The sequence below is a fragment of the Glycine soja genome, chromosome 11 (assembly GCF_004193775.1).
Source record: "Glycine soja cultivar W05 chromosome 11, ASM419377v2, whole genome shotgun sequence".
NCBI lineage: Eukaryota > Viridiplantae > Streptophyta > Magnoliopsida > Fabales > Fabaceae > Glycine > Glycine soja.
This window is the reverse complement of record NC_041012.1, coordinates 16952659-16966644: the sequence shown is the minus strand read 5'-3', so window position 1 is coordinate 16966644 and position 13986 is coordinate 16952659. Positions and strand designations below refer to the sequence as shown.

Here is a 13986-nt window from a genome sequence, read left to right as displayed (position 1 = left end):
ACATGTCAAATATTTTATTAAATTATTTAATCGTTAATCAGCTTAATTTATTAAAATATATTTAAAAAATACATAGGCGCCTGGGTCGTGCCCGCGTCAGGGGCACTACCAGTCGCGCCCAGCGACAGGGCACTACCAGTCGCGCCCAGCGACAGGGCACTACCAGTCGCGCCCAGCCGCAGGGCGCTACCAGACGCGCCCGTGTCAGGGGCGCTACCCTGCTGCTGCCTCGTGCGCCGCGCTGTGCCACGTGTCGCGTGCTCCATGGAAGCGCCTTTCTGGGGGGCGCTTTGTAATAAAAAAACAGACCCCCAGGTAAATAATTGCAAAACAGCCCCTATTTGGTAAATAAAATATAAAAATGACCCTTTTTGGTGTTTTTGCCAATGAAAATTTGTGTATTCTTCTTATATTTTTATTCACAAGCAAAAATGATTTAGCTCCACAGATATTTTTCAGTCCAAGCCGCAAAACCAACGAATGAATTCTTGCCATGTCATCATCACCACAACCACGTCACCATTAATATACTCGAAGAAAGTCTTGAAGCTGCTACTTTGGGCCCCAACATGAGTCATTAAATTCCATCTCTGAAGAAATTCCAGCTGTCATCCACCAAATATTAATATTATCATCACTATTTCTTTATTTTTATTATTGTCCATGCAGCGTGTGTTTTTGAAATGTCATCTTCATTACCACGGGTGAGTGAAGAAATAAACACAACTTGTCGTCGAGTTTAACTTTAAACCCTCTTACGTGTCAAAATCCAATTGGCGTGAAACCCTCGAGCTTCTGAAGGATCTATCAAGCTTTTCACTCAAAGCCCTCAGGACCTGCCACGTGGCATCCCCTACCTGGACCTGGCTGTTGAAAAGTAGGGCCCTCCTCGTTGCTGGGTCCCACAGGTTCCTTTGAATTGTGCTCAGGTTTGTCGCCGCCACGCGCTCCAGTATCTCAGCCAGCCTCCCCACGTCTTTCTCCGCCACCGTCACCGATATCTCCGACCACTTCACCGCGGAGACAAACGGCAACCGAATACCGTCCGCTATGACAACTGGCACGCAACCCAAGGCGACGGACTCGACCAGCCTCGGACTCCATGGGGCCCACCCCAGAGGACATAAACAAAACACCGAACGTGCAATCTCTGACTGGTAACCGGCAAACCTATGCCTCTGCAGGTAAAACCTCCGGTCACCGTTGAACTTCCTCCATATCACCGTCCGCACTTTCCTGCAAAGGTTAACAGAAAATTCATTAACAAAAATAAAAATACAAGTAATTAAAGAATATTTCTTCTTCTTCATAAATATCACAAATTTGCTATAAATCATATTTTTATGAATTCAAATAATGATTTTTTTTTATTGATAATGTAAAAAATATATATATAATTACAGTAGATTAAAATTAAAGAATAAAACTTAGATATAATTATATAAATTAAAATTTCATCTTTTGACGTATCTCATATTTCTCATCAATAATATTCAGCTTTTATCCCTAAAAAAACATTGTTAAAAATTGAAATAAAACTATAATTTTAATTAAAAAATAATATCAAAATTACCTATCAAGCTATAACTAAGTTTTGACTATTTTGTACAAAATTAAATTATTAGTTAATTGTTCATTTAATTAGACAATTGAAATGGAGATAATTAGCAAAATATATGTTAATGTAAGTTTTGACTATTTTTGTACAGAATAAAGTTAAATTAAATTCTTAGTTAATTACTCATTTAATTAAGAGAGATGAAATGGAGGTAACTCTTACTTGCTGTAAAATCGTCCACTAACGTTCTTGGGATGGACTTCCATTTTCCCTCGGAAGAAAGCCCAAATATCTCGCCGTCCGTCCACCGGAAAATTCTCCATCGTGTCCCTTACACTTTCCGGCGAAACGTACGGTGGAATCACTACGTGTTCGACCTTCTGGCACGGGTGATCGTACACAACGCCAAACGTCTGCAACACGATCGAGTTCCTCACAATCTCTGGCACGCCATCAGCCATCGCCACGTCCTCCTTCACAAAAAAACAAAAAAAAAAAAAAAATCATTCAGCGAATAGTAATCGAATGAACCTACGAAAACAGCGAACGACAAAACGCGTTCAACGCACGCACCAGGGTGTGGAAACACGAGCCGAAATCGTGCGACGCGACGAAGACGTGGTCGGAGCCTCTGCTTCGGTTCCAGAAGGGGTACTCCGAGGAGATGAGGTTTACCGCGGACGCGATGAGGGAGCGCGCGTGGCCAATCGCGGGGAAGCCATTCACGGTGCTGAAGTTGCAAGACACGTAAACGGGGACGAAGAAAAAGTCAGCGTCGTATGGGTCAAACGTGCGAACCTCGCTGGTCAACAAAGCCCTGTGAATTGCAACCTCCGACGCAAACAAATGTTTGCTGCACCTCTCGTTCGTCAACCAATCCGTGTTGTACTTCGGAGGAAGGTCGTAGACAAACACCTTCAACTTCTTCAAAGATTCTAACAGTAAACAAAAAACAAAAAACAAAATCATCAATAAAAAATATAAAATATCCCGGAGTGCATGTATCAACTGACATTCCTCTCGAGTTCAAGTTTTGTGATTATGGAGTCTTGTTAAATATTGAAAGTGTTTTAATAACTATGCTCGAACATGATTGTTTCGGTTGAGAAAATTAAATACTAAAAGTGTTTTAATGATATTACTCGAACAAGATTGTCTCCATGGAGAAAATCTGTCTTATTTTAGTAAAGAAAAAAAAAAGGAAATTTAAAATAATGATGAAATAAAATGAGATTGATTATAGGTACCTGGAGAGTTAAGAGCATGTTGAGGAGTTGTGGTGTGGTTTGATTGGATGAGTGCTCTGGAGACGTGAGAAGGTTTTTTGGTGTGGTGGTTGTTGTTGTTGCTGATGAGGTAGGAAGTGAAGAAATAGAGAGAAAGAGAAAGCCAGAGAACCCATTTGTAGTATCTGTAGAAGCAGTTTTTTTCTTGCTGGTGATGGTGATGGTGATGATGAGGTCTGCCATGTTTTTGAAGGAGTTTCATCTTAACGTAGTAGCCCCTGCTATTTGGGGGTCTTTTCTGCTGAGCCATTTCATTTAAATTCAGAGGAAGAAAACAACAACCTAGATCAAAGGTGGTTGGGAGGGTGCTGTCAGCTATTCTGGTTTGAGAAGAAGTGGAGACGAAGAAACACTGACAGGAGGAGAAAGGGGGGAGTTTTGTTAGCACTTCGTTTTTGCCTCAAGAGTAAACAAACAAGGGAGGTTTCTCGACGTTTTTTTTTTTTTTTTTTGGAAAAGGAAATTGGGATTTTTTATTAAAAAAAATAAATAAATTAGATTACATATTTTTTTTTTATCAAAAACAATTTTATTCAAGGATAAAATTACTATCCACAATAAATAAAAAAATCCTAAGTATTTGACAAAGTTGCATATCAAAAACTCAAATCCAAAATCTCTGTTTGCTGTTGGAGTTTTTATACTTTGATAAAATTATTGCGTTCAAGGGAAAAACGTTATGGGCTTTGTTATTTTCTTAGAGAGGGTCGTGGTGCATTCCAAATTACGATTATTCCCTAATTATTGAGGTGGAACAAATTAACAAAGAAAAACAGAAAGTGTGTGTGTGTGTGTGTGAGACAGAGATTGTTTGTAAGATCACATGGTGAAAGGCTGAATGGTAGAAATGGATCAGAAATGAGGTTGGCCACGGACTCGGTTATTAGTCAGCTTTTTGGTTCTCCTTGGCTCTTTCTCAGTACTTTTTAACTTTGTTGTCTGGAATCACCTTTTAAACATATTGAAAATTAAGATTAAAAGAATCCCATTAACATCCAAAACATTAAGAAAATTATAATGTAAAACTAATAATAAAATTGAATATGTGGACTCAAATTTTGAACTTAGTCGCATTCAAATTAAATTAAATTTTCAAACAATAATTTGTTATTACACTGTGAATTAATTAAAAATTATTATTATTATAATTTTTAAGATAGTTATTCTGAAAGTTGTCTTTATTTTTCAATATTTTTAAAAATAATAATCAGAAATAATATTTTATCAAAATATAATTTTTTATCATAAATATAAACATAATATAATTTACGTGTTTAATAAAATATTTTTATTATGAATTTGAATTATAGTATTTAGTAGAGTTTATATTTTCAAACATATTTATTTATTAAAATATTTAATCATAAAATAAATATTTAATAAAAATTTTCATTTATAGAACTCTAATTTTATGTGAGTTTCACAGTCATCAATAACATATTGATTTCTTTCTTAGGTTTAAAAATGTATTTAAATTTTTATATTCATATATTCATTTAAAGGTAGATTTAATTTATTTTTTACATTTTGATAAATTTATATAATAAAAATTATTAAAAGATAAAAATAAATCAAATTCAAATCAACGTCGATTAAACAAGACTTGCGTTTTAAAATTAAAATTAATAAACTTTTTTTCTAGTTAAAGCTGGTTTAATACTATCTAGTATCTACAATAATATTAGTTCCCATTTGATGTGCGCACTGTTGGATTGAGCTGGTGAGAGAGCTTCTAGGTACAACCAATTTTTGTGGCTTTACAGAGAAGATAAGGTTGTCTTAAACATGTTTTACAATCAATATAAATATCATATTAAGTAATAACATCAAGATCAACGTGACAATCTCTGTCTGGTGATCATTCTTGAAAGTGCATAAAGCCAATGAGGTAATGTCCAAGCGATTGAACGGTGAATGATATTTGATGCAAATGCAATGCTATGCAATTATTGAAGACAAATGCAAATATCAGCAAGTTTTCTTTTTAAAAAATAATATTCAGTTTTGATTTTTGCACTAAATTCTCCATTTTGTTATTGAAAATATAAAAGAAAGAAATAAAATATTGTATAGATATTATAAAAATTAATAGTTAATTTTTAAGTAATTAAAATAATTAATATATTGTACTTTATTACATGTTTGGCAAAGATTAAAATTTAAACAATACGTGCTTACTTTTAAAAAAATCTCAATAAATTAATAAAAATAAAGAAATATTTTTTTAACACAAGTTAAGTCAAACATATGGTTTCTTAACTCATATCCTTAATACTATTACATTTGGGATTGAAATTTGGATGATGAGTTTAAGGTTGCCAACACATCTAAGATTAGTTGTAACCATGTGCGTTCCATGCAAAGCTAGAATTTAGAAGGAAAAAAAAATCATGTGGGTGATGCAAATCTCAAACTGAAAATAGGCAAAAATAAATAAATGAAAGCAAAATTGAGAACTGGAGATGTTGTGGACCTCGCATGTCCCTGGCAAAGGCTTTGAAGAACAAGAAACTTTTTTGGTATTTAAATGAAACTAGGGAGAGAAAAATAATGAAAATATTAATATATTTTTTTGCAGCAAAATATTGACATCTTATTGGAAATTCCTAACAAATATAAAGCGAATTAATGACTATCGTCTCAAGCTCCATCCCAATCCAATCGTAATTCACCTACTAAAATGGTCGCTCCGATCCACTCATAAAATTAGATCTTACCTAAATTCCCCCCTCAATAATTAATAATAAAAGTTAATTAGGTATAATTTTTAATTTCCTAAATTCCCCCACTCAATATAAGGTATTACCAGATTGCTATTAGGTATAATTTTTAATTTCCTGGTATACAAACAGAAATAGAGGGTAATATTAAATAAATAAAAAATAAAAATATAATAGATAGACACATGCCGGTGGTGAGTTAGACCTCTATCAGCCTTATAAACATTTAATAGATAGAACCAAACAACAAAAATAATATAATAAGAACAATAATAAAAATAAAAATATAAAAAATAATCAAAAAGAAAAAGGTCTTTAAATAATAGGAATTAAAAAAAATTAAGCCTAACGAAAAAAAGGTCACTCGTCAATAATTAATACTTTTGAAATAGCTAAGAGGAATTGCTTTTCCAATAACCCCAATTCTGAAATTAAAAAAAAAAACTACTATTTACACATTGATGCCACTTATCACTATTATCACTTTCGTGTTGCATCAAATCAAATCATGCCATTAATTTACGTGCTTATATTTATTAATGGTTAATACAGACTACACTTAATTAAACAAAAAATCGACTCATTCAACAAACAATCTGTTCATTATATTAAGAGTGTCTTTATCTTGAAAGTTCTTTCAAATGATATTAAGAAAAACAAACTTTAATGGTATAATTATATGAGAAAGTAGCCTATCTACTTAGAATATTTCTATCAATTACTTATTTCAAAATACCGTTACTTAGTTTTTTTTTACTATTAGAGAAAATCTATATATCATTTAAATTTATAATTATTATCTATTACTAACGAAGTTTAATTTTTCCATAATGTGTTAATACCATAATATGTAAATATTATTTAGCACATATTTAGTCGATGTAAACATCTTATGCTATCACGTGACTGAAAAGGAATTATTTAACATTTATTTTTTCTTATATATTAAGAATAATACTTTCCCTAGCCAGAGGCTGGCCACACACATAGGTGATGAATTGATGATATGATAGCTAGGATGATATACTTGTTTGAGAAAAGAGGAAAAGGGCAAGTACGGAACATGACATTTCTATAATTAATAAGTCTCGTACACGGCAAGGCAATAATTTTCTCTTATAGCAACACATATAAGCTAGGAAAAGAAACTCATAAACAGTGAAAGTATTAAAAAAAAATATGCAAATTAAATGGTTTAGACTATAGATGGCTTTAACTGATCAAAGAAGCAGCATTAGTTGACGTAAGAGAACACAAATTTATTCACCGGCCAAGATGGTGTATGTGAATGTGATTTAGGTAGTATTAAAGAATAAGCTATTATTTGCTTGTATCTTGTGGTCAAAGGCAATAGGATTGATACGCGTCACCTAAAATGAAATCCAAAGAGAAACATTCTGGGTGGAATATGATACCATTGGAGGAATTTTCTGGTAGGAGTTTTGGTCAGATAAAGCATTCAAAATACATTTGGATTACTTGTTTAAGCAGCCACACCCAAAGCCAGTCACAAACATAGAGTAAAAAACTAAAAATGCGTCTAGCCTACGTTGTAATAATTATTTCTTAATAATCAATTAATGATGACATCAAAGATTGTGGCTTCTACTGTCACTAATTGCCAAATATTAATGGCTATAAATTGATGGTATATATGCAACAATAATAGAAGGCATTGCAGCCATCCGTGAAAATATAAATATAATTAAAGCTTAAATATTTTTTATTCAAAATTTGATTAATTTTTTTTTTTATCCTTTAATTTTTTTTTTTAAAAAAATAGTCTCTGTAATTTGAAAATTAGTCAACTTTTAGTTCTTAGTTTGTGATCATTTTAGTCATGCCTTAATAACTATCAAAAGTGGATTATTTAAAGATTATGAAACTAAAAATTATTTTTAAATTTGAGAGATTAAAAATAAACTTGATTCAAATTTGAGGGAAAAAAATATTTAAACCTATAGTTAAACTTCAAATAAATGTGGTTGGCTTTGTTTCTTTCATTCTCTTTTTGATCCTTTTTATTGCTTAGGATCTTGACTCATATGAGTTTTTTCACTTTCCTTTCTTTGTCTTCTCTATCTGCTTTTCAAGCCAAGCCCTTTCCCTCCCTGATTAAGGAAACTAGCAACGATCAATATTACACATAAAAGCTAAGCCAAATTAAAGTATTTTTCATGGGCAAGGATATCTATAGAACCACTCAAGGTTTTATTGACTCACTGAACAATTGTCAACTCTTCTATGACATGATTATAAAAGATAAATACCAAAGACGAAAGGTCCTTGTCTTTGGGCGATTTTGTTTCAACTATCAAAGATATATCATTTTGAAAACGTATCTAAATTATTCCTCTCTATTTGATGACATTAGAATGGTAAAATGAACTATACTATTTATACAATATTCTTATAATATTATTAGTTATCATTCTATCACAGTATTCATTTTATTCTGTACCTTTTCTCTTACATTCATTATACAAAAAAAATATACAAATTTAATTAAAATTTGTTATATAAATATAATTTTTAGTTAAAAAAAAATATATATATATATATATATATATATATATATATATATATATATATATATGATGAAGAGGCGAAGTGGATAAATAGAACAGAAGTGTAGCACAGTTCAAGTAATGATTGAAGGGGTCGATGGGGTCCCCCTATATATGCACTTTGGCTGCACACAACTAAATGACTATTCTCATAATACACTACTGATTGTTGTATTCCCTTTGCTAGATAGGGGTGGGTGCCTATCTCAAATTAAAGCCTCAAAGCTGTGGTCTAGGGTGAGATAACGCTTTCCACTTTCATATTTTTTTTTCTACTAATTAGGGTATTTCTTAATCAAAACTCAATGAATATTTCGTAAACAGTTGAGATATTGAAATTCAGGTGTTAATTAACTTCTTTTAATAGATATTTTTTGTATAATTTAACTACATATTTAAGAGATAAAATTATTTGTCATGCCATATTATGTTAATTAATTAAGTTTAATAACTAATTATGGACAAAGCTTTCTGTTGAGTTTATATTTGAACATCATCACTACAAAAGAGTGGATCCTACAACTTTGCTTTACTTGGGTCCAACTCTAAGCTATTGTCAAGTTTGATGTCATTTTTGGAAGCTTATGCCTTCATCTCTATCTAGTACTCCATCTACCTATCAACGCAACTCTTCAGGGTTTATTACGTTTAACCATCTTCTTATTCAAATTTGGCTTTAATTTAATAACCCCGCAAGCATTTATGTGTGCAGTTTGTTAGGTCAATGCATAGTTTTATACATAAATGTGAATGACACTACCATGAGTATCTGTCTTTCAAATTTAACAATTTGGAAGGCATGGCCAGAGTTGACCATATTCGTTATTGCGCTAAAAAGGACGATTATTTAATTCGCAGTGATGTATATATATATATTGTTTTATGGTAAAATTCTGGCATGGTTTGTCTATCAAATTAAGAGCATATGGATACATTTTCCACGCATCACCCACCCAAGTGATGGAAAATCAATCACTTGCAATTATAGTAATTAAGCTGTTTTGAACAACTAACCTGATAGTAATGCCTTCCTACACACACACACAATTTAGTGATGGAGTTATGACAATTGAAAAGTGAACAAACATCCTTTGATATGGTTAAAAGTAACTGAGGTGAAAGAGGACAGCAAATTAGAAGAGTTAAATTAATTAATTAAATAACATTTTAAATACAAATTTTTAAAAAAATGACTTCTAATAATATAAATGATAATCTAATATTAATATTAAATGATAATAAAATAAATATTATATATATATATATTCCAATAAGAAGAAGAACTCATAGATGACGATAAGAGGAGATAAGAAAACCAATAAAGTGTAGAATATATAGTTAATAGATAATTAAATTTCTTAAATATATTATTAGAGATTTGATTTATGATTGAGAGAATTTTTTCACTGGGAAGGAGTCTTGGACTATTAAAAGAGAAATTATCTTGAGAGATTTTCTTAAGTTAGAAATGTGAAAAGGCAGGGGCATGCATGACCCTACTACTGCATTGCGCCATTGCGGTCTGAGCTGTGTTAGCACATGCATGGCCGAAACAGAAGACAGGACAGGAGTGGCACCCCCTCTGTCATAAAAATGTCGAATCTTTCAAATTATTGGAGAGAAAAGTTCAATGAAAATTGCCTTTGGCTACGGGAACATGTGACACGCTAAACGGAATAACCTAGCTTAATTGGCAACTATAGTTATTATTATTCATATGCTTTAGATTTGAGGAAGTGGGGACGTTGGATTTGGTTTGAATGGTGAAGGAGTATATTCCCTAACCCTTGCTGTCCTCTGTGAGATTAGACTATGTTCAAATTTAAACGTGATCTCGTTCCCCAATTAATGGCCAAATGATCTTTTATACGAGTGAAGGGTTATAAAGTTAATATAGTGGTGAAGAAAAAAGGAAGGAAAAAAATATAATGAGATTGAATTTTCCTACTAACAACGAAAGTATGTCTAAAAGAAAATAGGACTAAGGGGAGTGTAGAAGGAGAATAAGAAGCTTGAATTGCATTAACAAGTATTAAACTCCTTATATAAAAACTAACAAGTAAATATTCCATCTAAATAAATTAAATTCACGGAGTGAGGCATATATGCTGTCTTGTCTGGCTTCAGCCTTTCATATTTAACAAGTCAGCCCACTTCTTATAGAGTAAGAGAAATAAGGAGAACCTTTTTTGGTCTATTTACCTATGAATTATCATGAGTTTGTTTGGATAATTTTTTTTATAAATATTTTAAGGAGAAAAAACAGAGTTTCTTTATAAGTTAATATGTAAAAGTTCTCTTTTATGTTAGTTTTTTTAAAAGAATATTTTTTATTTATATATAAATTAGTTTTAATTATTGGAGAATTTTTTATTTTATTATTTTTTGTGTTAAAAGTTCTTATAAAATACTTTATCTAAATAGATTTATGACTGATTTTAATACTTTTTTGGGGGGAGGGTTAGAAGTTTAAACCTCAATTGCAAAAAATTACATGAAGTCTTTTCGAGAAAATAAGGCCCAGTAAGGGAACTATTGTTGGCACTCTACGTTTACTATTGATACTACACTTTATTAATTTGGGAGTGAAAAGACAAAAATGCCCTTAAGGCAATTTCACCCACCCCTTCCCCATCCACCCAACTCCCTTCTTCGCACCCTACCCTTTCTCCTTCCAAACTTCCTCCTCCCTGGGCAACCAATCCCTTCTCCCTTCAACTCTCCCTCTCATTTCTCCTTCATCTCTTTGTGAATGGTTGTGTTAAGTTTTTTATTAATTTGTTTGTTTTTTTGCAAGTAAGTTTTTGTTGTGTTATGGGTTGAGAAATACAATAAAATCATACTTTCGTTTGTGATTTTTACAAAACAAAAAAATAGATAATAGAAATATAATTTCATTATGTTTTTCAACCCAAAACGCGATAAAAACATACTTTTGTTGTATATTTTTTGAAATGAAAAAATTATGCAACATAATTAAAAAAAAATTCACCCCCAAAAAATATATAATAGAATCATAATTCTGTCTATAATTTTTTCACCCCAAACAATACATAATAAAATTATAATTCTATTGTATTGCTACCAAAAAGAGCATTTCCAGAATAATGCTAAAAGGCACCCATATGGTAGTGTCAATAGCCACTCCACCCAACAAATTTTAGGACATTTTTGGGTCAATCCCCTACTATTGTCCTATACGATAATTGGCAAATTTGACACGGTAGGAGGGTAAAACAAATCTGTACGGACTTAAAAGCCTTACACTTTTTTTAGCATATATGATCGGTAAGGTTTTAAATAATAATAATAATAATTCCTTTTTTTAAGGTTTTTCTGCGAATTTGATAAAAACAAATAATTGTATTTCCAAAATAAATTAAACCAAACATATATATACATATATCATTTTGTACACGAAATGGTTTAATATTGATAAAAAAAATACCATGATAATAAAATTTTTCTGTGTTGTGTAAAAATAAAAGTTTGCTGTGTAGTTGAAGAAAATAAAAGTATTTTCATGGGATAAAAGATTTCCGGGGATGCTAATTTATGAACAAGTAAGAATGAAACTTTCTCACCTTCGTTGGTGGAAGAAATATTTTTTTTTCCTGTGGTAATTGAGTGAATGAAACTTCCTCATGCTAATTGATGGTAAACATATTATCTCTAAGAATGTTATATAAAAGCCAAAAGAATAAAAACCAAATATATTTTTATAAATTTTTCCAAAAATTTATGCTCATGAAAGTAAGTTAGTGGGTATTCGGACTTGGGCTTGGTCCAATAGTTACTTGTGGGGATAACTTGGTGGCAGACTCAAAGCTCCAACCTGCAAAAGACATTATCCGTATTATTAAGGACATGTTTGAATTAATTTATCTATAAATATTTTTAGGAAAAAAATTATTTTTTCATAACTTTAAAATAATTTATGCATTGAAGTAGTAGTGTCTACAAGTGTTCAAACCACAATTTTTTTTTAAAATCTGATATTGGAATTGTGTGTCTAACACGTGTTATATGAGTGCTAGTGTTTGTCGTATGTCAAACATACGGGCACACGATTGAATTATAGTGTTTGAGTTTTATAGGTTGTGTTTGATATATGTCATTAAATGATTTTAAAAAAACTTTTAATTATTTTTCACTATAACACCAAGTTCCTCTCCTCAATTCTCCCTAAACACCATTGGCATTGTTAATGGGAACCTACAATTATAATTACACCTCTTGTATTTTTTCCAAAATTCGCTATGCCTTAGTCAATGTTATTAACATAGTATTTATATAAATATATGAATATAGTTATATTTTTCTTGTATAGTATTAATTATTATATTTATTAAATAGAATATATTTATTGAATTTAATGAATACATTGATAACATAGGTATAGTAAATGTATATTTTTTAATTATATTTATATATAGAAATGGTATTAATTAAAAATTAATAATAATAAAATTTGATGCCTAGTTATATATATATTAAAAAAATCTTATTATTTCTTAAATTTAGTTTATAAAATATAAAAATAAAATGTATGTAAATTTATTTCATGATATCCATTTGACTGAATTAAATTTTGTTTACAATTATAATTTTTATGTTATTGTGAAAAAATTAAAGCATAAAATTATAATCAAAAGTTGAATTTCAATTTTAATGAGAATGGTGATAAAACAAATGTTAAGTTAATATTTTTTTTATCTATCAATAATAATTATTAATTTATTAGTTTTTATTCGTGAGAAGAATTTTATCCCATGATTTTTTTCATTTTTTTTAATCACCAAGTTAATGTTATGATTTTTTTTACTGAAGTGAATCTTATAACTCTTAAGTTAATATTTAATTAATTTTATTAATGTAGTATTTATTTAAAAACATTATATAACGGTAAGGTTTATACACATATATAAATGCACAGTACATGCATCAATTTGTTAATAAACTTTCAATAAGAAAACAATGTATTGTAAAGGAAAAAAATTAATTATTAGATGCACTTTTGAAAGAATAACCTTAAATATTTTTTTACTATTGCCAACTAAGATTTTTGTTTACTAAATAAAGAATATTGTGGAAAAGAGAAGTTCGTGTATGTCTATTTTTTATTAGGAAAGTAGGATTTGTTTTTAACAGAATTAGGAAACTAAGAATGTAGATAAGATTTTTTGTATGGAAAATATTATACTATTTTTTCTTGTTTTTTAAGGATTTTTTTCTTTTAATTTTTATCATCTCATTTATTACATTTGTAACTTTCTCTTTTTGTTTTATTTGACTTTTTGTTTTTTACTACGTAATTTATTACATTTATAATTTTCTATTTATTTTTTTCATTTTAATCCATTCTAAATTGAGGTTGATGTTTATCAATATCATAAATCCTTGAAAGTATATAGATCATCACTGATGTTGTATTGTCCCTCTTATATTTTCAAAGTTTACATAGAAATCCTTAACAGGGTCTTTGTCGCATGCGTGAGTTACATATTTTTCAAAGATCTTTCGCATCATGCGTGAGTTATAATACCCCAAGTCTCATTTGGTGAAATTGAATCTTTGCCGCATGTTGTTATTAAAACAAAAGGTTAGGATTGGTTGAAGGCCACCGGTTAAAAAATATTTTCCACTCCATCCAGATCTCATGTGTGCATCTTTGGCGTTGAAATTGTTCGCGAAGAGAGCCATGTCGGTCTCCCCTCTAATTTGGAAGATCAAATGGTTCCTCAACATGGCTTCGAGAAGCGATTAAAATGATTAACATCTTAGCCAAATAGGTCATAAGGCAAAGAATAAAAATGGGGTTTTCATCAATTTCACTCACAAGGACGACTTGTTGT

The 13986-nt window shown here is 30.5% G+C and overlaps 1 protein-coding gene across 1 annotated transcript; it reads right to left on the bottom strand.

Moving 5' to 3' along the window:
- Positions 1 to 389: 389 nt before the first annotated feature.
- LOC114376158 (probable glucuronoxylan glucuronosyltransferase IRX7) lies at positions 390 to 3245 on the bottom strand. Its single transcript, XM_028334126.1, has 4 exons — positions 2806 to 3245; positions 2132 to 2493; positions 1781 to 2031; positions 390 to 1236 (listed from the first exon to the last, which is right to left on the bottom strand). The coding sequence occupies exons 1-4, from the start codon at positions 3092 to 3094 to the stop codon at positions 756 to 758; spliced, it is 1383 nt and encodes a 460-aa protein (XP_028189927.1). The 5' UTR covers positions 3095 to 3245; the 3' UTR covers positions 390 to 755.
- Between the last annotated feature and the right edge of the window lie 10741 nt (positions 3246 to 13986).